The sequence below is a fragment of the Eublepharis macularius genome, chromosome 15, assembly GCF_028583425.1.
Source record: "Eublepharis macularius isolate TG4126 chromosome 15, MPM_Emac_v1.0, whole genome shotgun sequence".
In the NCBI taxonomy this organism is placed as follows: Eukaryota; Metazoa; Chordata; class Lepidosauria; order Squamata; family Eublepharidae; genus Eublepharis; species Eublepharis macularius.
The window spans coordinates 58,917,827-58,943,178 of record NC_072804.1 but is presented as its reverse complement, the minus strand read 5'-3'; the positions used below and the strand labels follow the sequence as shown (position 1 = coordinate 58,943,178).

Genomic DNA, 25,352 nt, shown 5'->3' with positions numbered 1-25,352 from the left:
GCTTATATGTTTGCCTGATCTTTTCCAGGTCTGCAGGGAGGCAAACCAGCAGGGAGACCTGTTCTCTGGTTGCTACACTACAGCGCTGCTACCAAATCCTTCAGAGTGATGGAGTAGAGGGGGGAAGAGAGGTCGCTTGCCTACCAATATTCCCCTTTCACGGTCATATGTAGATTCTCATCTGTTTTGATGCCCCTTTTTTCAAGTACAATCAGGGAGACATACTTTCATTCATTTCCTACTGAGTTGGGATGAAATTAGACACTAGCTTTCTGCTTGCAAGAAGGTTTTTTTCCCAAACGAGGGCATCAACACAGCACAGAAATCATGTAGTACCTTTCAGAAAACGTGGTCTTTTAGAACATATATTATTTCTCTCCCACCCCAAACCCCAACATATTCTGACTGGTGCACTCTGTGCTACCTTGCCAGAAACCAATCACATCTATCAAGACCAAAGGGAGGGATTCCAGAACCACCCCCACCCCACTCTGCACCCTCACTATACTCCAGGGCAACTGTCTCTTTTAAAGTAGTGGTAACTTTCCTCAATGACTGGTCCTGGCTTGGCATGTGCAGACCACACCTACATTATGAAATATGTGCATTTCACACATTCACAAAATAAAAAGGCGGTACCCACCTTGGTGCCATTTTCTGTCCCTCTGGTAAGCCTGAAGCCCTTTTCATTGTGATGAAAGCACCTGAGGGGAGAGATTGCGGCCTGGAAGAGCTGAGAGGAGGACATTCTCATCTCCTGCATCATATCCTCCCAAGGACCCTGCGGGAGAGGTTAGGCTGAGAGAGTGTGACAGGCCCAATGTCACCCAGTGAGCTTCCATTGCAAAGTGAAGATGTGACCTTGGGTCTCCCCCCTGCTAAGCTAACCAGCATACTAATATGTGTATTTGATAATAATTAATAGTAAAAAGTTAACAGCCACACGGGTGGCATTTTGCTTCTCTCTAGGGATTCCGTAGACCTTTTCATTAAGGTGATATAAGGGGGAAAGTGTACTGTCACAACAAACAGGGAAAGGGTTTTCTTTTAAATGAAAACTGAGCATCCAAGGAACCATTCTGATATGGCGACACCATGTGTTACAAAAGTGTAACTAGCTACTAAAGCCCCGGTGGGTATTGTTTCCTGGAAGAGCTCAAGGATGACCATCCTGCCCTCCTCCCACTCTGCGAGGTAGGTTAGGCAAGAGTATGACTAGCCAAAGGTCACTCAGCAAGCTTCAGTGGAGGAGTGAGAATTTGAACCTGGATCTCCCAGGTTCTGATACTCTAGCCACTTATATTACAATGCCAATAGGTGTAGTGCAAAAAAAGAATACAAAAAATCATCACAGCCACATTGGTGCACTTTTGTGTGTATAGGCAACCTGCAGCCCTTTTCATGGTGGTGCTATAAAGTGCACCCGCACAACAAACAGGGCAAAACTTCTGTCAGTGACAGCTGGGAGTTCCAAGGAACCAGTTGATGAGGCGCCCAATGTTTCCGTGCCTGGTTTTGTAAGCTTCTTGGTCAAAGATATGTGTCACTCTGATGCAAATGTCACTCTGAGAAATCAGAACCCCGCCTGTGTCAACAGAGCCAATGCTAAGGGTCAAAAGCAACAATGAAAGTTTCCATCTTCTTCACCTGCCAGAGAACTCCCCACAATTCTGCTCTTTAGAGCCTAAAGCTTGGCATCAGAAACTAAGAGCCAAGCTACAAGTGACACCTGACACAGGTTGGACACTTGTCAGCTTCCCTCAAGTTTTGATGGGAAACGTAGGCATTCTGGTCTTGTAGCTGTAATGGAGAGCCAAGCTGTAAAACCAGGACACCTAGATTTCCCATCAAAACTTGAGGGAAGCTGACGAGTGTCCAACCTGTGTCAGGCATCACTTGTAGCTTGGCTCTAAGCTCCCCCCATCCTAGACATGCAGCGTGGGGTCCTACGGGTTTCCTGGTATGGGAGGCATCCTGCCCCTGCATCCCGCCTCCCTAGCCCAGGTCATTTTCCTTGGGCGGCCAATGCTCCTAACCCCTTCTTGCTTTCCTTTGCAGAGATCCAAGGAAGAGGAGCTCCAGGAGCTTTTAGCCTCATGCTCCCAATTTGAGCAATTCCTGTTTTTCACCCTTCGGGATCAGGTGTCTAAAGACAAGGTAAATGAAGAAAAAATTGGGTGCCAGGAGACTGCCTTGAGCGACTTGTCAAAGAAAGTGGATGAGATGGGGCAGGACTCAAAGGTCCAAGTTATTGAAATTACACTAAAGAGAATTGAGAAAGATCAAAGGAAGACAGAGACAACATTGGAAGCTCTGGAGGGAAACATTGAAGAGACATTATATCACACTGCCTCTGTGTTATACCATCAGTGGGAAAAGGTTTTTGCAATGATCTTTTTCATAAAGAATGGTACAAGAGGTGTGAGAAAATTTTCAGTGTCCTTGGACACTAACCACTGTACCATCCTGCCCCTTCATTAAGCTATGACTGGAGGGAGCGTTTAATAATGTGGCTTCTCTTGGAGAATGCTAGAACAGTAGTGAGGTATGATTCAGTGTGTCCTTGCACACTAACCACTCTACCACCCTGCCTCTTCATTAAGCCACGAGTAGAGGGAGTGTTTATTAATGCTGCTTTTCTTGCAGAAAGCTAGAACAGCAGTGAGTTAAGTTTCCGTGTGTCCTTGCACACTAAAACTGTCCTCCCTACAATCCTGTCTGCAATAAGTTTTTAGTACGTCCAAAGCCCCAGTGTGTGTGTTTGGGGGGGGGATATTTGCAGCCTGGTAGAATTGAGGATTACAGAGAATAAACTGGGCTTATAGAGGTATAACCCACTTAGGACTGGAACTCCAGAACAGATTCCCCTTTGAATTCACAAACGGAGATACTGGATGCTCTGTTTTCCTTATTACATCTACAAGGAGGAAAGAAGAACTTCACTTTCCGAAATACAAAGGGTGGTCTTTATCTTTTTCCTAACTTGGAATTGGGCCATCATGTCCCTGGGAAGATTGAAACCCAAGTATGCTCAGTTCAGGCCGCTTCTCTTTCATAGCCAAAGTGACTCATTCATTCTTCCCTTATTTCTTAACTTTCTAGACCACCGAGGAGGAGCCACTGCCAAGATTATCACCATTTGAACTAGTGTTGCTTTTTTACTTGAAGTCGCTGGTGTACTCAGAAAAATCAATACAAGAGACGTTGGTGCACCAAGACACACGATGTAAATCAGTGATTACGGAGAGAAAGGCGTGGAGAGGATTTCAGCAGGAGTTCCAAGTCCACAGTGTCATGCTGAAGGAAACAGAGAGCGACCTCCACAAAACGACGATAAAAGAGACAGAAGTCCAGAGTGGGGAAGGTCAATCCCTGCCAAGCTTCCCGGAAGGCTTTTTCACCCAGGCAAAACATGCAGAACGAGACCAAGCAGCATCTTCGGGAACCCAGGTACCCACTTTTGTACAGGACAGCTAAATCATATCCCTCCTTGGGACATCTCCATAGCACTTCCTGCTAGTTAGTCCACAAAACTGACGGGGCAAAGGGCATGCAGTTGGAGAATGGGCATTAGAAAGAGAATACCTGGGAGGCCCTGCCCGCTCTGCCGATCTAAACTGCCCCAAACTAGTATCTGGTGAAAAACAGTTGAGATAGCCTGCCTCGGTGTTCTCATAATGATCTAGATCTCCAGATGTAAGGAAAGTGTGTGTGTGTGTGGGGGGGGGGAGGCGGCAACTAGACAGATGCCTCCCAGAAGCCCATATGCAGACCATAAAAGCATTAGCCCTCCCCTCTTATTTACCGCCTCTTTCCTTTCATTTGTTATCGACTGGCCTTTTAGCAATCATACCTTGGGTTTTTAAAAAGGAGCACCCAGCTAAACTAATGCTCATTACCACCTCTTGTGGCAATGAGTTCCAGCACTTAAATACACATCGCACAAAAATGGCTCTTTTCACAAGCTAATTACATGTTGTCCCTAAATAGTCTTTTCTCCATTTTCAAAAAAGGCTTGAAGGATGTGCGCTCTACCAAACCAAGTGCCATTCACCAGCCATCTATGATTGAAGTTGACTGTGTGAAGAGGCCTCCAAACAACTTCTTCTATGCTACAGCTTGCTGCTGTTTGAAATTTTACTCAATAAATAGTCCGTTTGTTTTGTTCTAAGTTCTAATACAGAAAACTATTTTAACTTTCTGATATTTTATTTATTTGTTGTATAGGTTATTTAGAGGCTGCCTTTCTCACTGGGTCTCGAGGTAGATTACACGGTATGAGTCAGTGCAGTCAATAACAAAGACATTGCAACAAAACATGTGGTGGGTATATAGATGGAAATTTGCAAAGATTTTTAAAAAACAGCAGAAATCCAATACAGAGCTTGGAGCTTTCCTAACCTCCTCAGGAAGACCAGTGCATGAAGAAGGAGCCACCACAGAGAAGGCACAGGTGTTGATCTTGCCTATGTGCAAGGTGGAACCTACAACATGCCCTGTTCAGGCGCCCTAGTGGAACATATGGAGAGAAGTGGTCCCAGAGATATGATAGACCGAAGCCATCTAGTGTGTTTTTATCACAACTGTCCTCCAGTTAGGTCAGGTTTCACAACTTTCAAGGCAGAAATAGGGCTTCAACCAGAATCATAGAATCATAGAATCATAGAGTTGGAAGGGGCCATACAGACCATCTAGTCCAACCCCCTGCCCAGTGCAGGATCAGCTTAAAGCATCTCTGACAAGTATTCATCCAGCCTCTTCTTGAAAACTGCCAGTGAAGGGGAGCTCACCACCTCCCTAGGCAGCTGATTCCACTTTTGAACTACTCTGACTGGGAAAAAGTTCTTCCTAATATCCAGCCGGTACCTTTGTGCATGTAGTTTTAGCCCATTGCTTCGCGTCCTACCCTCTGCTGCCAACTGGAACAGCTCCTTGCCCTCCTCCAAATGACAGCCTTTCAAATATTTAAAGAGAGCAATCATGTCCCCCCTCAACCTCCTCTCCTCCAAACTAAACATTCCCAAGGCCCTCAGCCTTTCCTCGTAGGGCTCAGTCTCCAGCCCCCTGATCATCCTCATTGTTCTCTTCTGCACCCTCTCGATTTGGTCCACATCCTTTTTGAAGTGAGGCCTCCAGAACTGCACACAATACTCCAGGTGTGGCCTGACCAAGGCAGTATAGAGAGGGGCTATGACCTCCTGCGATTTTGATGCTATGGCGCCTTTGATACAACCCAGGATTGAATTAGCCTTTTTTGCCACTGCATCACACTGACTGCTCATATTTAGCTTACAGTCCATTCTTACCCCAAGATCCCTTTCACATATACTACTGCCCAGAAGTGTATCCCCCATCCAGTATTTGTGCTTCTCATTTTTGTGGCCCAGATGTAATACTGTGCACTCATCTTTGTTGAATTGCCTCCTATTCACAGCTGCCCACTTCTCCAGAGTATTCAGGTCTTGTTGAATTTTAATTCTATATTCTTCGGTGTTTGCTACCCCTCCCAATTTGGTATCATCAGCAAATTTAATGAGCAGCCCTTCCACTCCTTCATCCAGATCATTGATAAAAATATTGAAAAGTACCGGGCCCAAAACCGAGCCCTGCGGCACCCCACTGGACACCTCCCTCCAATCTGATAAAACACTGTTGACCACCACTCTTTGAGTGCGGTCCTCCAACCAGTTCCCTATCCACCGACCTGTCCTATAGTCTACTCCACAGTCTTCCAGTTTGTCCATCAGAATGTCATGGGGAACCTTATCAAAAGCTTTACTGAAATCCAGATAAATCATGTCAACAGCGTTCCCCCGATCCAGTAAGCTGGTCACTCGATCAAAGAAGGAAACCAGGTTGGTCTGGCAAGATCTGTTAGGAACAAAACCATGCTGACTTCCCCGGATCTCTGAGCGGTCCTTCAGATGCTTACAGATTGATCCCTTTAAAATCTGTTCTAATATCTTCCCAGCAACAGAAGTCAGACTGACCGGCCTGTAGTTTCCCGGGTCATCCTTCTTCCCTTTCTTAAAGATTGGGATAACATTTGCTCTTCTCTAATCTTGTGGCACATCCCCAGTCCTCCAGGAGGCCTTGAAGATGATGGACAGGGGTTCTGCAAGTTCTCTAGAAGGTTCTTTCAGCACTCTTGGGTGCACCTCATCTGGCCCAGGGGATTTGTATTCATCCAGTGCAGCCAGATGCCTCTCCACAACCTCTCTGTCAATCTCAATTAGCCACTCAGGTGTCCTGCCACGTTTTCTACTATCTCTAGATATGCCTGAGTTCTTCGGGGAGAAAACAGAGGCAAAAAAGTCATGAAGCCTGTCTGCTTTTTCTCTGTCCTGCATTAGAGCTTCTCCATCTACTCCCAACAGCGGTCCAATTGCCTCCTTTACCTTGCGTTTGCTTCTCACATATCCGTAGAAGTTTTTCTTATTGTAGCGAGCCCTCCTGGCCAGACCCAGCTCGTACTGAGCTTTGGCCTCTCTGATGGCTGATCTGCAGTACCTAGTAACTCTCATATACTCCTCTTTAGATGTCTGTCCCTGTCTGCATTTCCTGAACATTTCCTTTTTCTCCATTAGCTTATTGTGGAGCTCTCTGTGCATCCACATCGGTTTCTTGGAGGCCTGACCATGTTTCCGTCTTGCTGGGATAGTGAGGGCTTGAGCTTGCAGAAGCTCGTGTTTGAGAAGGGCCCGCCCTTCACTCGCTCCTTTTCCTTCCAGCACACGCCCCCACAGAACGACTCCCATCAAGCCCCTGAGTTCATCGAAGTTGGCCCTACGAAAATCTAACCTACGAGTCTGGCTATGAACTTCCTTGGCTCCCCACAGCGACTGGAATTCAAGGAGGACATGGTCACTTCCCCCTGAAGGTCCCCACCACCTTCATCTCCTCTACCAATTCTTCCCTGTTGGTTAATATCAGGTCCAGTATGGCCGAGCCCCTTGTAGCTTCCTCCACCTTTTGAAAAAGGAAGTTATCAGCCAGGCAGTTCAGGAAGTTGCGTGATTCATGACGCTTTGCTGAGCCTGTCTCCCAGCACACATCGGGGAAGTTGAAGTCACCCATAATTACAAGGTCCTGATGTCTGGATACTCTGCCAATCTGTTCAAGGAGGGCAGCATCTATTTCTTCTTGCTGGTCAGGTGGCCTGTAGCAGACTCCAACAATAATGCCCTTTGACCTTCCTCCCCTTATTTCTACCCATATACTTTCCACCGGGCTGTCCGCCCCATTCTCCATAACTTCTTGACAATCAAGCCCTCTCCTCACATACAACGCCACTCCACCTCCTCTTCTGCACTTCCGGTTTTTCTTGAACAACTCATACCCATCCACTAGCACATTCCAGTCATGGGAATCATCCCACCAAGTCTCAGTAATTCCTACTATATCGTAGCCCTCTGTTTGCAATAGAAGCTCAAGCTCTTCTTTCTTATTGCCCATACTTTGGGCATTGGTATATAGACACTTGTAGCCTTGTACCTTTGTTTGACCTTTCCTGCCCAGGTGGGTCCCCACTGTGTTCCCTTCATCATTGAAGTCGCCATGTTCAGGCCGCTTCTCTTTCATAGCCAAAGTGACTCATTCATTCTTCCCTTATTTCTTAACTTTCTAGACCACCGAGGAGGAGCCACTGCCAAGATTATCACCATTTGAACTAGTGTTGCTTTTTTACTTGAAGTCACTGGTGTACTCAGAAAAATCAATACAAGAGACGTTGGTGCACCAAGACACACGATGTAAATCAGTGATTACGGAGAGAAAGGCGTGGAGAGGATTTCAGCAGGAGTTCCAAGTCCACAGTGTCATGCTGAAGGAAACAGAGAGCGACCTCCACAAAACGACGATAAAAGAGACAGAAGTCCAGAGTGGGGAAGGTCAATCCCTGCCAAGCTTCCCGGAAGGCTTTTTCACCCAGGCAAAACATGCAGAACGAGACCAAGCAGCATCTTCGGGAACCCAGGTACCCACTTTTGTACAGGACAGCTAAATCATATCCCTCCTTGGGACATCTCCATAGCACTTCCTGCTAGTTAGTCCACAAAACTGACGGGGCAAAGGGCATGCAGTTGGAGAATGGGCATTAGAGAGAGAATACCTGGGAGGCCCTGCCCGCTCTGCTGATCTAAACTGCCCCAAACTAGTATCTGGTGAAAAACAGTTGAGATAGCCTGCCTCGGTGTTCTCATAATGATCTAGATCTCCAGATGTAAGGAAAGTGTGTGTGTGTGGGGGGGAGGCGGCAACTAGACAGATGCCTCCCAGAAGCCCATATGCAGACCATAAAAGCATTAGCCCTCCCCTCTTATTTACCGCCTCTTTCCTTTCATTTGTTATCGACTGGCCTTTTAGCAATCATACCTTGGGTTTTTGAAAAGGAGCACCCAGCTAAACTAATGCTCATTACCACCTCTTGTGGCAATGAGTTCCAGCACTTAAATACACATCGCACAAAAATGGCTCTTTTCACAAGCTAATTACATGTTGTCCCTAAATAGTCTTTTCTCCATTTTCAAAAAAGGCTTGAAGGATGTGCGCTCTACCAAACCAAGTGCCATTCACCAGCCATCTATGATTGAAGTTGACTGTGTGAAGAGGCCTCCAAACAACTTCTTCTATGCTACAGCTTGCTGCTGTTTGAAATTTTACTCAATAAATAGTCCATTTGTTTTGTTCTAAGTTCTAATACAGAAAACTATTTTAACTTTCTGATATTTTATTTATTTGTTGTATAGGTTATTTAGAGGCTGCCTTTCTCACTGGGTCTTGAGGTAGATTACACGGTATGAGTCAGTGCAGTCAATAACAAAGACATTGCAACAAAACATGTGGTGGGTATATAGATGGAAATTTGCAAAGATTTTTAAAAAACAGCAGAAATCCAATACAGAGCTTGGAGCTTTCCTAACCTCCTCAGGAAGACCAGTGCATGAAGAAGGAGCCACCACAGAGAAGGCACAGGTGTTGATCTTGCCTATGTGCAAGGTGGAACCTACAACATGCCCTGTTCAGACGCCCTAGTGGAACATATGGAGAGAAGTGGTCCCAGAGATATGATAGACCGAAGCCATCTAGTGTGTTTTTATCACAACTGTCCTCCAGTTAGGTCAGGTTTCACAACTTTCATGGCAGAAATAGGGCTTCAACCAGAATCATAGAATCATAGAATCATAGAGTTGGAAGGGGCCATACAGACCATCTAGTCCAACCCCCTGCCCAGTGCAGGATCAGCTTAAAGCATCTCTGACAAGTATTCATCCAGCCTCTTCTTGAAAACTGCCAGTGAAGGGGAGCTCACCACCTCCCTAGGCAGCTGATTCCACTTTTGAACTACTCTGACTGGGAAAAAGTTCTTCCTAATATCCAGCCGGTACCTTTGTGCATGTAGTTTTAGCCCATTGCTTCGCGTCCTACCCTCTGCTGCCAACTGGAACAGCTCCTTGCCCTCCTCCAAATGACAGCCTTTCAAATATTTAAAGAGAGCAATCATGTCCCCCCTCAACCTCCTCTCCTCCAAACTAAACATTCCCAAGGCCCTCAGCCTTTCCTCCTAGGGCTCAGTCTCCAGCCCCCTGATCATCCTCATTGCTCTCTTCTGCACCCTCTCGATTTGGTCCACATCCTTTTTGAAGTGAGGCCTCCAGAACTGCACACAATACTCCAGGTGTGGCCTGACCAAGGCAGTATAGAGAGGGGCTATGACCTCCTGCGATTTTGATGCTATGGCGCCTTTGATACAACCCAGGATTGAATTAGCCTTTTTTGCCACTGCATCACACTGACTGCTCATATTTAGCTTACAGTCCATTCTTACCCCAAGATCCCTTTCACATATACTACTGCCCAGAAGTGTATCCCCCATCCAGTATTTGTGCTTCTCATTTTTGTGGCCCAGATGTAATACTGTGCACTCATCTTTGTTGAATTGCCTCCTATTCACAGCTGCCCACTTCTCCAGAGTATTCAGGTCTTGTTGAATTTTAATTCTATATTCTTCGGTGTTTGCTACCCCTCCCAATTTGGTATCATCAGCAAATTTAATGAGCAGCCCTTCCACTCCTTCATCCAGATCATTGATAAAAATATTGAAAAGTACCGGGCCCAAAACCGAGCCCTGCGGCACCCCACTGGACACCTCCCTCCAATCTGATAAAACGCTGTTGACCACCACTCTTTGAGTGCGGTCCTCCAACCAGTTCCCTATCCACCGACCTGTCCTATAGTCTACTCCACAGTCTTCCAGTTTGTCCATCAGAATGCCATGGGGGACCTTATCAAAAGCTTTACTGAAATCCAGATAAATCATGTCAACAGCGTTCCCCCGATCCAGTAAGCTGGTCACTCGATCAAAGAAGGAAACCAGGTTGGTCTGGCAAGATCTGTTAGGAACAAAACCATGCTGACTTCCCCGGATCTCTGAGCGGTCCTTCAGATGCTTACAGATTGATCCCTTTAAAATCTGTTCTAATATCTTCCCAGCAACAGAAGTCAGACTGACCGGCCTGTAGTTTCCCGGGTCATCCTTCTTCCCTTTCTTAAAGATTGGGATAACATTCGCTCTTCTCTAATCTTGTGGCACATCCCCAGTCCTCCAGGAGGCCTTGAAGATGATGGACAGGGGTTCTGCAAGTTCTCTAGAAGGTTCTTTCAGCACTCTTGGGTGCACCTCATCTGGCCCAGGGGATTTGTATTCATCCAGTGCAGCCAGATGCCTCTCCACAACCTCTCTGTCAATCTCAATTAGCCACTCAGGTGTCCTGCCACATTTTCTACTATCTCTAGATGTGCCTGAGTTCTTCGGGGAGAAAACAGAGGCAAAAAAGTCATGAAGCCTGTCTGCTTTTTCTCTGTCCTGCATCAGAGCTTCTCCATCTACTCCCAACAGCGGTCCAATTGCCTCCTTTACCTTGCGTTTGCTTCTCACATATCCGTAGAAGTTTTTCTTATTGTAGCGAGCCCTCCTGGCCAGACCCAGCTCGTACTGAGCTTTGGCCTCTCTGATGGCTGATCTGCAGTACCTAGTAACTCTCATATACTCCTCTTTAGATGTCTGTCCCTGTCTGCATTTCCTGAACATTTCCTTTTTCTCCCTTAGCTTATTGTGGAGCTCTCTGTGCATCCACATCGGTTTCTTGGAGGCCTGACCATGTTTCCGTCTTGCTGGGATAGTGAGGGCTTGAGCTTGCAGAAGCTCGTGTTTGAGAAGGGCCCGCCCTTCACTCGCTCCTTTTCCTTCCAGCACACGCCCCCACAGAACAACTCCCATCAAGCCCCTGAGTTCATCGAAGTTGGCCCTACGAAAATCTAACCTACGAGTCTGGCTATGAACTTCCTTGGCTCCCCACAGCGACTGGAATTCAAGGAGGACATGGTCACTTCCCCCTGAAGGTCCCCACCACCTTCATCTCCTCTACCAATTCTTCCCTGTTGGTTAATATCAGGTCCAGTATGGCTGAGCCCCTTGTAGCTTCCTCCACCTTTTGAAAAAGGAAGTTATCGGCCAGGCAGTTCAGGAAATTGCGTGATTCATGACGCTTTGCTGAGCCTGTCTCCCAGCACACATCGGGGAAGTTGAAGTCACCCATAATTACAAGGTCCTGATGTCTGGATACTCTGCCAATCTGTTCAAGGAGGGCAGCATCTATTTCTTCTTGCTGGTCAGGTGGCCTGTAGCAGACTCCAACAATAATACCCTTTGACCTTCCTCCCCTTATTTCTACCCATATACTTTCCACCGGGCTGTCCGCCCCATTCTCCATAACTTCTTGACAATCAAGCCCTCTCCTCACATACAACGCCACTCCACCTCCTCTTCTGCACTTCCGGTTTTTCTTGAACAATTCATACCCATCCACTAGCACATTCCAGTCATGGGAATCATCCCACCAAGTCTCAGTAATTCCTACTATATCGTAACCCTCTGTTTGCAATAGAAGCTCAAGCTCTTCTTTCTTATCGCCCATACTTTGGGCATTGGTATATAGACACTTGTAGCCTTGTACCTTTGTTTGACCTTTCCTGCCCAGGTGGGTCCCCACTGTGTTCCCTTCATCATTGAAGTCGCCATGTTGATCGTCCCCTTCCCCTTGCAGCATCAGTTTAAAGCTCTCTTGATGAAGTTCTCCAGGTTTGTTCCAAAGTTTTCTTCCCTGCCCTTGAGAGGTGAAGCCCATCATGTGCTAGAAGGCCTTCTCTAAGAAAACCTATCCCATGGTCCCAGAAACCAAAGCGGTCCTGTCGGCACCACCATCTTAGCCAGCGATTAACCTCAAGTATGGTCCGCTCCCTGCGTGCTCCTCTTCCTGTGACTGGAAGGATAGAAGAGAATACCACCTGAGCCCCCAATGTCTTCAACTGCCTTCCAAGGGCTTCATAATCCTCTTTGATTCTAGAAACAGTATTCGAAGCTGTGTCGTTTGTTCCCACATGAATCAGCACAAACGGGTACTTATCAGCGGGCTTGATGAGTTTCGGCAGCCGGTCGGTTATATCCTGAATTCTGGCCCCTGGCAAGCAACACATCTCTCGGAATAGGGGATCTGGCCCAGAGACACGGCGTTCCATACCCCTGAGCAAAGAGTCCCCGACGACTACCACCTTCCGTTTTTTTCCACTTCCATATGGCCCCATGTCTTCTGCACACCCTCTTCCAGATCTTTGCAGTTCTCCTTCCACCCTCATCTCTGTCACCATCTCTAGCACTTCAAAACACTTCCTCAACTTGCCTCCTCGCACTCTCTTGCCGCCGCCGCTTAATTTGAGAGAAAGTGTCTCTGAAATCAAATGCAAAGAGAGGGGGAGGGGCTCACTATCTCTTCACTGGATCATAGCCACACACCGTTTTTAAAAGAAAACATTATCACTGTAACCAGGGGTCATTTCATAGAAAAAGAGCGGCAGGAACTCATTAGCAGAACTCATTAGCATATGCCACGCCCCTTGCCAGTGCCAGAAGTGTGCTATTAGCATAACTGATTTGCATGTGTCACACCCCTTGACCTCACCTATCCTGGCTGTTTTGGACCCAATCCTGGCCATTCAGGGCTGAAATTGGGCCCCAAATGGCAAAAATGGGCTGAAAAGGGCCCCCAAATGGTCAGAATTGGGCCACTGCTGAGCGGGAGAGTGATCCACCACCCGTCAGAGGCCAGATCTTGGCCATTTTAGGACCAATCCTGGCTGTTTTAGGCCCATTTCTGGCCATTTGGGGCCCAATCCAGGCCAAAACGAGCCCAAAATGGCCAAAATCAGGTGGGCGGGGCCACCTGACATGTGACCTCTTTGGAGAACTACCAGAACTGCATTCCTGCACGTTCCCCCTCAAAATGAACCCTGACTGTAACAATATTAGAAAAATCAAACCCTTGCAATCTAGTGCTCTATCCAGTCTCCCTTTGGTAGTATGTCTGTATGTTTTTACAGCATTGAGAGTCCGATAGATGCTCCGGGTGGATCACGCAAAGTAAGTCAGTGCAATCAGAGCAGCATGATCATCTAATAAGCAATGTTATAGGACCCAGAATTACAAAACGTCTGAAACTGAGATGTTGTCTGAACGAAGCATAAGTATTAAACATGACATGTTGCTGTATTACTCCAGCAGAAACACAGTGCATTTTCCTGGGTCAATCTGCAATGATATTGCCCTGATTCCTCTATAAAAATGCCCTCCTGTACAATGGGGTTTGCAAAAAGCCAGGAGAGTAAGAGCCTTCTTGACCTCCCCAGGCCGGCCATTGGACAGGGTGGGGGGCCACAACAGAGAGTGCAGATTGATGGACAACGGTCAATCTAGACCTTTTGCAGGGTGGCACCCGTGGAGGTCCTACTCAGATGAGCAAACGTGCCATGGCAAAGAAGAGGAGGAGAGGCGGTCCTACCCATGAAAGGCTTTGCAAGCCTTTGAAGTGAACCCTCCGCCATGAAGAAAAGATCACCCCTCTTTTCCCTTCCTTTTTACTGACGCGCCGCAAGCAGCACTCCTGACACATCCCTCCTGCCTGCATCAACCAAGCCTGGCAGAGCAGAGGAGCATGGCCTGGAGACCAGCTGGGATTCTCCTGGAGGTTGGCCACCCCAGCCAGGGGCCCAGGCAGAGGTCCAGCTGGGCTCACTGGCACTTGCTGTGCCTTGTCGAGGGCTGCCTGCAAGGTGCCGATGTGGAGGTGGCTTCTAAGTCTGTCTGTCTGTCTGGTGAAGTCCCTGGGAAGAGGTGACCCCGTGTGGATTTGGGCCAGGGCGCTCTGCCTGACACCTAAGGACTAGACAGGTGGTGAATCGTAACTCCCTTTGTAGCCCGGAACGTGTGTGGCCCACAGAGCTGCTGCACCGTAGGGGTCAAGTGGCTGGGTTTCAAATCAGCACTGCTGGTTCAACTCCCACTCCTGCCATGAGCTCAGCAGGTGGCCTTGGGTGAGCCTCTCCTCTCAGCCTCAGCTCCCCTGCTGTATTGTGGGGACAATGTGACACTGGTTTTGTCCACAGCTCTGAGCGGGCCACTCGTCATCTGTCCAGAAGTGTAGTGTCTAAGCACATTGTTGTTTTTATTGCAACCTGAGGAGGGAGGCTTAGAGAGGGTGGTGTGGAATGGGGGACCCCAGTGGGCTGCTGTCAGAAGAATCAATCAGCAGGTGGACGTGTTTGGAAGCAGCAGCAGCAGAAAAAGACAGGGAAAGAGCAGCCTCTGGAGCTGTTCTATTGGGCAACTGGAAGAAGTGTTTTAATCTATCTAAGACATTTAAATGACTGCCCTTTCCCACCAGAGTCTCCCAGCAAAAGGCCGATTTGCTGCATACTCCACAGCCCTGAGATAGAACTACACATGCTGAGGAAATGATCTTCTTAGAACTGGGACTAACTGCCCATTCACATTTCTAAAAAGTTTTGAAATCCTGTCTCCAGGAAGTGCCAATTCTGCACCGAGAAAACAAAATACATTGTAGACGCTGCAGGTTCAGCAGAACCTGAAATCTCTGTGGTCTGGAAGAAAAAGACCTGTGTGTTATTTCACAGCGGTGTGCTAAAACAGCCGGCACTGCTGCCCCTCTGGAATTATGCCTTACAATCGTGCTTCTCAGCAGAGAGGGTGAGGAGGTGCCAGGAGGTTCATTTGAAATCGGCAGCCAATGCTACTGTGCTCTTTTATTCAGTTGTCGCATAGGGTTGCCAGCCTCCAGGTGGTGCCTGGAGATCTCCTGGCATTTCCACGGACCTGCAGGTGACAGAGTGCAGGTCCCCTGGCGAAACTGGCTGCTCTAGAGGGAGGCCTCTATGGCACTCTGTCCTGCTGAGGCCCCTTCCCCCTCCAGGCTCCGCCTCCCAAATCTCCAGGAATTTCCCGCCCTGGAGCTGGCAACCCTCCGGGGGTGGGCTGTGGGCCCGGATCTTTGAAAGGAAGCCCTTTCTCGCCCCCCGCCCCCCCGAGGGGCTGGTGCTTCGAGGTGCTGCAGTGCTAGCCTGCTTCTTCCAGGCCTTTTGGGCGCCCCTCCTTCTTGCGCTTCGAGGGCATTGGGCGGGGAATGAATTGCCCGGTTTGGGCAACGAGGAAAGGGGCCCGCAGCCAGCCAGCCAGGGTCCCGCCACAGTCGCCGCGGGGGGGGGGGGGCGGGGGGGAGTTCCCAGCCGCCGTCGCCTTCACGCCTGCGCTGCAGCCTCTTTCCCGCTCACAGGCCTCTGCGTGGCAGCCTTGCTGAGGGCGCAGCGCCGGCTGGGAGACGTGGGGCCGGCGGCGGCCCGGCCCTCTGCCGCCGCCAGCGGAGGAATCTTGGCCCCGCGCGGGGGGGGATCGCTCTCTCTCGCTCGGGCCCCCGCGGAGGACATCCCCGGGCTCGCCGGCGTCGCTGAGCGCCCCGTCCAGCCGGCACGCGAGCTCAGGTAAGCCAGCTCCGTCAGCCGAGGGGCGCCCCCTGCCCAGGCCGGCGCCTTCTGGGAGCGTGGGGGGAAGCCGCCGCTGCCGAAAGAGCGGCGGAAACGGCGGGCGGGCGGGCGGGCAGCCCCCCAGCCCCTTCGGCCCCCTTGGCTGGCCCCGCGAGAGACGAGGGGAGTCCTGGGGGGCAAGGCCCGTCGCCAGCACTGGCCAAGAGGGGAAGGCGGGAAGACTCGCTCGGGCCTCGTAGCGAAGGAGCCGCCTGGCCCTCCGCCGTGGGGGCAGCCTGTCAGCTTGCGGGGGGGGGGGGTTGTGACAACTTTCCTTGGTTGCCCCCCTCCCCCCCCCCCCGCTGGTTGGTGCCAGAATAAGCAGCTGCTCTAGAGGGGAAGCTCTAGCCATTTTCCCTGAACGTTGCAGGGAGCAGGGGCTTGCAATGGGTTCCAGCCGGTGCGACATTTGGCCTCGTTGATCTGGTTCCTTCTGCAGCCCCTTGTTGATTCGGTTTGCATGTCCAGGGCTGTTTTTAAGGGTTGTGCCCTGACCTGGCTAGCCCAGGTGAGCCTGATCTGATCTGATCAGGTCTCAGAAGCCAAGCAGGGTCGGCCCTGGTTAGTCATTGGATGGGAGACGTCCTGCGAAGCCCAGGGCTGCAGAGGCAGGCTTAGACTGGATTCACTCTGTTTAAGATTTCACTGTAAGTCTGCAAAGGGAGGGTGGGGGAGAAAGGCAAGGGACTGAGTCAGTGACAAGGGTCAGTGGAGATGAGAGCAGATTCTCTTCAGGCTCCTGGGAATGAATGGAGGCGGTTGACTGCTCCATTTGCTCTTTCATGCTTTCTCTAGCTCGCTACTTCCAGGTCCCCTTAACCACGAGGTTACACCAGTTTTTACTGCTGAAACTGCTGTCTGTTTATGAACCCTTTTCGTGATTATTAAACCTGACCCTAACAAGCTGCTGGGCACCAAGGATTGCTGCTCAAGCTTTCATTTGTATCAAGTTCCCTTCCAAATTCCTAAAGGGCTACCAGATCAATGCTGGTTACTGCTCAGCACCCCTCGCTTGTGGGCAATATTGTGTCCTCTCGTTGGCTTTCAGGGGTTTTCTGCCTTTTGCAGTGTGCTAATGAGGGAATGTGACATTTTTACTCAGATGTTTACTGGCCCACCCAGATGAACTTCAGTTCATCTAAGAGAAGCACAGACAACTATTTCCCATGATTATGAATGATTTTTAAAAGATACAAGTCAAGGCGGACATGATAGAGATTTTAAAAATTATGCACAAAGTAGAGGTAACTACAACAACAACAGCAGTGAGCTCATGTAGTGTCCTTCTGGACAGATTGGTGCCTGCTTAGAGCAGTGAACAAAGTCGGTATATTATTATCCCCACAATACAGCTGGGGAGGTGGGCCCCCAGTGGAGCAGCTGACTCAAGGCCACCTGCTGAGTTCCTGTAAGAAAACAAAGCCGTGTCATAGAATAGCATAGCTGTGGCTTTATGGCAGTTGCTTTTGAACAGGTACAGCATTGATGGTGGATTCACTATCAAGATGCTCAATTGAAACTAATTTCTCAGAGCTTTGTAGCTTAGTGAGCACGTGAATGCTTGCCTCTGAAGACGGGGACTCTCACTTGTATTGTTTTTGTTAAATTTAAAGGCCCATGCTTTCCTCGAAGGATTACGTAGGGGTCACACGTGTTCTCCCTTCCAAGGGTTCTTGCCAAACTAATCCTCCAACAGAAGTGCATCAGGTACCTTCAGACCATTCCGTAGCCCTAATTATTGCATTGCTCAAATGTAATTTTTCCTGCATTCTTTCTCTAGTAAAGATTGTACATGTAGCTTTCAAATGCACAAATCTTTTCCTTTTATAGTAGGTTAGTGTTGCCTTTTTTTACTTAACATCTGGCTTCTCTGCTTCTTCTAGAACAGTAAAAGCAGACAGCAGATATTCTTTTTGGTAGTGGTTAGGTTTTTTTTAAATCTATAAGGGTAATATTTTAAAAGGAGGGGGTATTTTATTTCTCCTCTTACTGTTTGTAGTGAATGGCTAGTATGGGATAGTTGTAAAGTAGGTACAATTAAGAAGAAAGACTCACTGGAAAACGCAATAATGCTAGGAAAAGTGGAAGGCAGTGGGAGAAGAGGAAGATCTAAAAGGAAATGGCTTGGCTCAATAAAGGAAGCCTCTTCCACTAGTTTGCAAGATCTGAGCAACTCAATTAACAATAGGACGTTTTGGAGGTCTTTCCTTCATAGGGTTGCCATCGGCCAGAGGTGACTTGATGGCACATAACGCACATTTGTAAGCACTGACTTGTGTTGGTAGCATCTGTTACCGCTTGTGTTTTTAAACTTGGGCAGCAAATAAATTGAAAGTTTATTTGCAGTGGTAATTTTTTTTGTTTGGGGGAGAAATTGTATCCCTTTCTCTTGATTCTTGTGTGCACTATGTCCAGTTTTCTGGTCTTGTAAAATTTATTGCAGCCTACCGGGTTATTGCAATCAGCATTGTTGCAAGGGTTCATACCAATTAAATAGCAATGTTTTTTGTTTTTAAATGCTCTCTGCCCCAAACAAGGAAGGCAAATTTCATTTTATCCTGGGTTTTTGACAGGATTTTGTCAACTATTATTTGCACTCTTCTCTGTTGGTGAATCTGAACCCTTTTCTGAGAAGAAATCGCATCTTGGAGGTGGGAGCACAACCTTGACAGACATACATACATACATACATACATACATACATACATACATACATACATACATACGTGTGTGTGTGTGTGTGTGTGTGTGTGTGTGTGTGTGTGAAGGTTGTACATATAACACATTAATTACACTCCCTCTTGGAAGTATTTTTCTACCCGTCCTAATAATGGGCTGTTGAAATAGCAAAGCACCGCAAGAATAGAATTCAGAAGAGATTTTTATGGATTTATCAGGCAGAGTAATTTTAACATGCTTCCCGCCCCCCCCCCCCCGCCCCCGAGGGTTGGCCTACAAGTCTTAATATTTATACCAGCTAACTTTTGCCTTTCAGGATACAGAACTTGGTTGGAGGAGGGGACGTCCTTTTGGATTTTATCCACGGCCTGCTAACTGCTACTTTCAGCCATGGAGTCGGTAAATACTTTGCTGTCTTTTTACTTAAGCACTTTCTCCTTGATCAGTGGAATAATTTATATAAAAGTGTATATGAAATGAAGATACAGATATGATAGTGATGCGCTCTCCATTCTTCAATACAAATATTTGAATAGAACTTGAGAGAATGGCTGAGTTGGAATTGAGAAAAAAGTAAAATATTTGGGTATTGTTTTGACAAATATGAATTATATGTTGTATCAAAATAATTATATTACGAGCTGGAATGAAATTATAAGCGATCTAGTGAGATGGGAGAAAATCAACTTGTCACATTTGGGAAAAGGAGCCATGATTAAAATGAAAGTTTTACCCACAATGTTATTTTTATTCTAGACAATTCTGGTTTTGACAATGAAAGCACCCTACCACATACGAATACAAATATTTCTTGCTGCTTGGAGGAAGTTGGAAGGGATCTCCAGGGTCATCTAGTCCAACCCCTTGCGTAATGCAGGAAGTTCACAACTAACCCTCCTACACCCCAAGTGAACCCTGCTCCATGCCCAGAAGATGGCAAAAAACATCCTGGATTCCTGGCCAAACTGGCTTGGAGAAAATTGCTTCTTGACTCCCAAATGGTGATTGACATCTCCCTGGGCATGTAAGAAAGGGCCACGAGAACTATGCACTGATGCAACCGTTCCTGCCCTCCCCCTCATGCTCTGCTTTGGTTCATAGAATCAGCATTGCTGTCAGAGGGCCATTTAGCCTCTGCTTACATGATTTGAACCTGATTTCATGTAGATATTGTGGAGGAAGGCATGTTTTGCTAATTTGCATTTTAATGGATTTTGTAGTCTGCTTTAAGAGTTATATGAAAACGCTATAAAAATCTTCCCAGTAACGATTTTGATCAAGAAGCTCAAGTGCATTGATTCCACTTCAGTAAGTGCCACTTTTTAGAGCACCCTGTTTCACTTCTATTCTTTGAAATAAGGTTCAAAGCAAGGTGTGCTGAGCAAGGTGTGTCTGCTGCTCAGACTGTCCAAAAGACCCTCTGCTTGGACAACAGTCTTAAGCAGAGACATTGTGATTTCAACTGATGGTTGTGAGGCTGTCCAAAGAAAAAATAGAGGGGGAAGATGGTCCAAACAACATTCCCAGTGGTATTAGGCCGTGTCCTGTATAGTGATTTTTTTGAGTCTCCAGCTTTTGATTGATTGCCTGCAGCTGTTTATTTTTAATGAGTTTATTGCTATGTTTCAGTTTGGATTTTATGTAAGCTTTACAGTTTGCTTCTTTTTCATGCTGAATGCGAGTAGAGCAGTGAGAGACAGTTTTAGTGTGCAGGGACACCCTGAAACTTATCTCACTGCTGCTCTAGCAGTCTGTAAGAGAGGCAGCATTAATCAGTGCTCCCTCCACTCATGAGTATGCCTTTGGACGCCCTCAGAACTTATTGCAGGCAAAACTTTGTGAAGAGGCAGGTTAGTGTCCAGGGAGACACTGAACACTCTCTCACTGCTCTATTAGCATTCTGCGCGAAAAAGAGCATTGCAAAAAGACTCATGGCATAACAGAGAGGCAGTGTAGTACAGTGGTTAGTGTCCTTCCCTCAGTTCTGCCACGGTGCAATTCTCTCCCCTCCCATAGTGGGTTTGGACATACTGAAAACTTACTGCAGGCAGGATTGTGGGAGGGACAGTGAGGGATGGACACTAACCACTGTACCACACTGCCTGTCTCTTATGCCATGAGCGGGAGAAGCCTTTTTGCAATGCTTCTTTTTCATGCTGAATGCTAGTAGAGCAGTGAGAGACAGTTTTCGTGTGCAGGGGCACCCTGAAACTTATCTCACTGCTGCTCAAGCAATCTGTAAGAGAGGCAGCATTAGTCAGTGCTCCCTCCACTCATGAGTATGCCTTTGGACACACTGAGAACATATTGCAGGCAAAACTTTGTGAAGAGGCAGGTTAGTGTCCAGGGAGACACTGAACACTCTCTCACTGCTCTATTAGCATTCTGCGCGAAAAAGAGCATTGCAAAAAGACACATGGCATAACAGAGAGGCAGTGTAGTACAGTGGTTAGTGTCCTTCCCTCAGTTCTGCCACGGTGCAATTCTCTCCCCTCCCATAGCGGGTTTGGACATACTGAAAACTTACTGCAGGCAGGATTGTGGGAGGGGCAGTGAGGGAAGGACACTAACCACTGTACCACACTGCCTCTCTCTTATGCCATGAGCCGGAGAAGCCTTTTTGCAATGCTTCTTTTTCATGCTGAATGCTAGTAGAGCTGTGAGAGACAGTTTTAGTGTGCAGGGGCACACTGAAGCTTATCTCACTGCTGCTCTAGCAATCTGTAAGAGAGGCAGGATTAATCAGTGCTCCCTCCACTCATGAGTATGCCTTTGGACGCACTCAGAACTTATTGCAGGCAAAACTTTGTGAAGAGGCAGATTAGTGTCCAGGGAGACACTGAACACTCTCTCACTGCTCTATTAGCATTATGTACGAAAAAGAGCTTTCCAAAAAGACTCATGGCATAACAGAGAGGCAGTGTAGTACAGTGGTTAGTGTCCTTCCCTCAGTTCTGCCACGGTGCAATTCTCTCCCCTCCCATAGTGGGTTTGGACATACTGAAAACTTACTGCAGGCAGGATTGTGGGAGGGGCAGTGAGGGAAGGACACTAACCACTGTACCACACTGCCTCTCTCTTATGCCATGAGCCGGAGAAGCCTTTTTGCAATGCTTCTTTTTCATGCTGAATGCTAGTAGAGCTGTGAGAGACAGTTTTAGTGTGCAGGGGCACACTGAAGCTTATCTCACTGCTGCTCTAGCAATCTGTAAGAGAGGCAGCATTAATCAGTGCTCCCTCCACTCATGAGTATGCCTTTGGACGCACTCAGAACTTATTGCAGGCAAAACTTTGTGAAGAGGCAGGTTAGTGTCCAGGGAGACACTGAACACTCTCTCACTGCTCTATTAGCATTCTGCGCGAAAAAGAGCATTGCAAAAAGACTCGTGGCATAACAGAGAGGCAGTGTAGTACAGTGGTTAGTGTTCTTCCCTCAGTTCTGCCACGGTGCAATTCTCTCCCCTCCCATAGTGGGTTTGGACATTCTGAAAACTTACTGCAGGCAGGATTGTGGGAGGGACAGTGAGGGAAGGGCACTAACCACTGTACCACACTGCCTCTCTCTTATGCCATGAGCCGGAGAAGCCTTTTTGCAATGCTTCTTTTTCATGCTGAACGCTAGTAGAGCAGTGAGAGACAGTTTTAGTGTGCAGGGGCACACTGAAACTTATCTCACTGCTGCTCTAGCAATGTGTAAGAGAGGCAGCATTAATCAGTGCTCCCTCCACTCATGAATATGCCTTTTTACACACTGAGAACATATTGCAGGCAAAACTTTGTGAAGAGGCAGGTTAGTGTCCAGGGAGACACTGAACACTCTCTCACTGCTCTATTAGCATTCTGCGCGAAAAAGAGCATTGCAAAAAGACTCATGGCATAACAGAGAGGCAGTGTAGTACAGTGGTTAGTGTCCTTCCCTCAGTTCTGCCACGGTGCAATTCTCTCCCCTCCCATAGTGGGTTTGGACATACTGAAAACTTACTGCAGGCAGGATTGTGGGAGGGACACTGAGGGATGGACACTAACCACTGTACCACACTGCCTCTCTCTTATGCCATGAGCGGGAGAAGCCTTTTTGCAATGCTTCTTTTTCATGCTGAATGCTAGTAGAGCAGTGAGAGACAGTTTTAGTGTGCAGCTGCACCCTGAAACTTGTCTCACTGCTGCTCTAGCAATCTGTAAGAGAGGCAGCATTAATCAGTGCTCCCTCCACTCATGAGTATGCCTTTGGACGCACTCAGAACTTATTGCAGGCAAAACTTTGTGAAGAGGCAGGTTAGTGTCCAGGGAGACACTGAACACTCTCTCACTGCTCTATTAGCATTCCGCGCGAAAAAGAGCATTGCAAAAAAACTCATGGCATAACAGAGAGGCAGTGTAGTACAGTGGTTAGTGTCCTTCCCTCAGTTCTGCCACGGTGCAATTCTCTCCCCTCCCATAGTGGGTTTGGACATACTGAAAACTTACTGCAGGCAGGATTGTGGGAGGGACAGTGAGGGAAGGACACCAACCACTGTACCACACTGCCTCTCTCTTATGCCATGAGCGGGAGAAGCCTTTTTGCAATGCTTCTTTTTCATGCTGAATGCTCGTAGAGCAGTGAGAGACAGTTTTAGTGTGCAGGGACACCCTGAAACTTATCTCACTGCTGCTGTAGCAATCTCTAAGAGAGGCAGCATTAATCAGTGCTCCCTCCACACATGAGTATGCCTTTGGACGCACTCAGAACTTATTGCAGGCAAAACTTTGTGAAGAGGCAGGTTAGTGTCCAGGGAGACACTGAACACTCTCTTACTGCTCTATTAGCATTCCGCGTGAAAAAGAGCATTGCAAAAAGACTCATGGCATAACAGAGAGGCAGTGTAGTACAGTGGTTAGTGTCCTTCCCTCAGTTCTGCCACGGTGCAATTCTCTCCCCTCCCATAGTGGGTTTGGACATTCTGAAAACTTACTGCAGGCAGGATTGTGGGAGGGACAGTGAGGGAAGGGCACTAACCACTGTACCACACTGCCTCTCTCTTATGCCATGAGCCGGAGAAGCCTTTTTGCAATGCTTCTTTTTCATGCTGAACGCTAGTAGAGCAGTGAGAGACAGTTTTAGTGTGCAGCTGCACCCTGAAACTTGTCTCACTGCTGCTCTAGCAATCTGTAAGAGAGGCAGCATTAATCAGTGCTCCCTCCACTCATGAGTATGCCTTTGGACGCACTCAGAACTTATTGCAGGCAAAACTTTGTGAAGAGGCAGGTTAGTGTCCATGGAGACACTGAACACTCTCTCACTGCTCTATTAGCATTCCGCACGAAAAAGAGCATTGCAAAAAGACTCGTGGCATAACAGAGAGGCAGTGTAGTACAGTGGTTAGTGTCCTTCCCTCAGTTCTGCCACGGTGCAATTCTCTCCCCTCCCATAGTGGGTTTGGACATACTGAAAACTTACTGCAGGCAGGATTGTGGGAGGGACAGTGAGGGATGGACACTAACCACTGTACCACACTGCCTCTCTCTTATGCCATGAGCCGGAGAAGCCTTTTTGCAATGCTTCTTTTTCATGCTGAATGCTAGTAGAGCAGTGAGAGACAGTTTTAGTGTGCAGGGGCACACTGAAACTTATCTCACTGCTGCTCTAGCAATCTGTAAGAGAGGCAGCATTTATCAGTGCTCCCTCCACTCATGAATATGCCTTTTTACACACTGAGAACATATTGCAGGCAAAACTTTGTGAAGAGGCAGGTTAGTATCCAGGGAGACACTGAACACTCTCTCACTGCTCTATTAGCATTCTGCGCGAAAAAAAGCTTTGCAAAAAGACTCATGGCATAACAGAGAGGCAGTGTAGTACAGTGGTTAGTGGCCTTCCCTCAGTTCTGCCACGGTGCAATTCTCTCCCCTCCCATAGTGGGTTTGGACATACTGAAAACTTACTGCAGGCAAGATTGTGGGAGGGACAGTGAGGGAAGGGCACTAACCACTGTACCACACTGCCTCTCTCTTATGCCATGTGCCGGAGAAGCCTTTTTGCAATGCTTCTTTTTCATGCTGAACGCTAGTAGAGCAGTGAGAGACAGTTTTAGTGTGCAGGGGCACACTGAAACTTATCTCACTGCTGCTCTAGCAATGTGTAAGAGAGGCAGCATTAATCAGTGCTCCCTCCACTCATGAATATGCCTTTTTACACACTGAGAACATATTGCAGGCAAAACTTTGTGAAGAGGCAGGTTAGTGTCCAGGGAGACACTGAACACTCTCTCACTGCTCTATTAGCATTCTGCGCGAAAAAGAGCATTGCAAAAAGACTCATGGCATAACAGAGAGGCAGTGTAGTACAGTGGTTAGTGTCCTTCCCTCAGTTCTGCCACGGTGCAATTCTCTCCCCTCCCATAGTGGGTTTGGACATACTGAAAACTTACTGCAGGCAGGATTGTGGGAGGGACACTGAGGGATGGACACTAACCACTGTACCACACTGCCTCTCTCTTATGCCATGAGCGGGAGAAGCCTTTTTGCAATGCTTCTTTTTCATGCTGAATGCTAGTAGAGCAGTGAGAGACAGTTTTAGTGTGCAGCTGCACCCTGAAACTTGTCTCACTGCTGCTCTAGCAATCTGTAAGAGAGGCAGCATTAATCAGTGCTCCCTCCACTCATGAGTATGCCTTTGGACGCACTCAGAACTTATTGCAGGCAAAACTTTGTGAAGAGGCAGGTTAGTGTCCAGGGAGACACTGAACACTCTCTCACTGCTCTATTAG

General features: G+C 47.7%; 1 protein-coding gene across 3 annotated transcripts in view; it reads left to right on the top strand.

Moving 5' to 3' along the window:
* LOC129343079 (uncharacterized) overlaps positions 1–25,352 on the top strand; it is an 88,952-nt gene that overhangs the window by 594 nt on the left and 63,006 nt on the right. For 2 of the 3 annotated variants that reach the window (XR_008598272.1, XM_054999082.1), the window contains exons 2-5: positions 2,059–2,157; positions 3,103–3,450; positions 7,628–7,975; positions 18,923–19,005. Coding sequence is in view for 2 of the 3 variants with exons in the window: in XM_054999082.1 (XP_054855057.1) it covers positions 2,059–2,157; positions 3,103–3,450; positions 7,628–7,975; positions 18,923–19,005 (878 nt within the window). In the remaining variant the exon portion in view is untranslated. Of the gene's footprint in view, positions 1–2,058; positions 2,158–3,102; positions 3,451–7,627; positions 7,976–8,533; positions 8,670–18,922; positions 19,006–25,352 lie in introns of those variants that run through there. The other variant, XM_054999083.1, reaches the window with a different exon arrangement.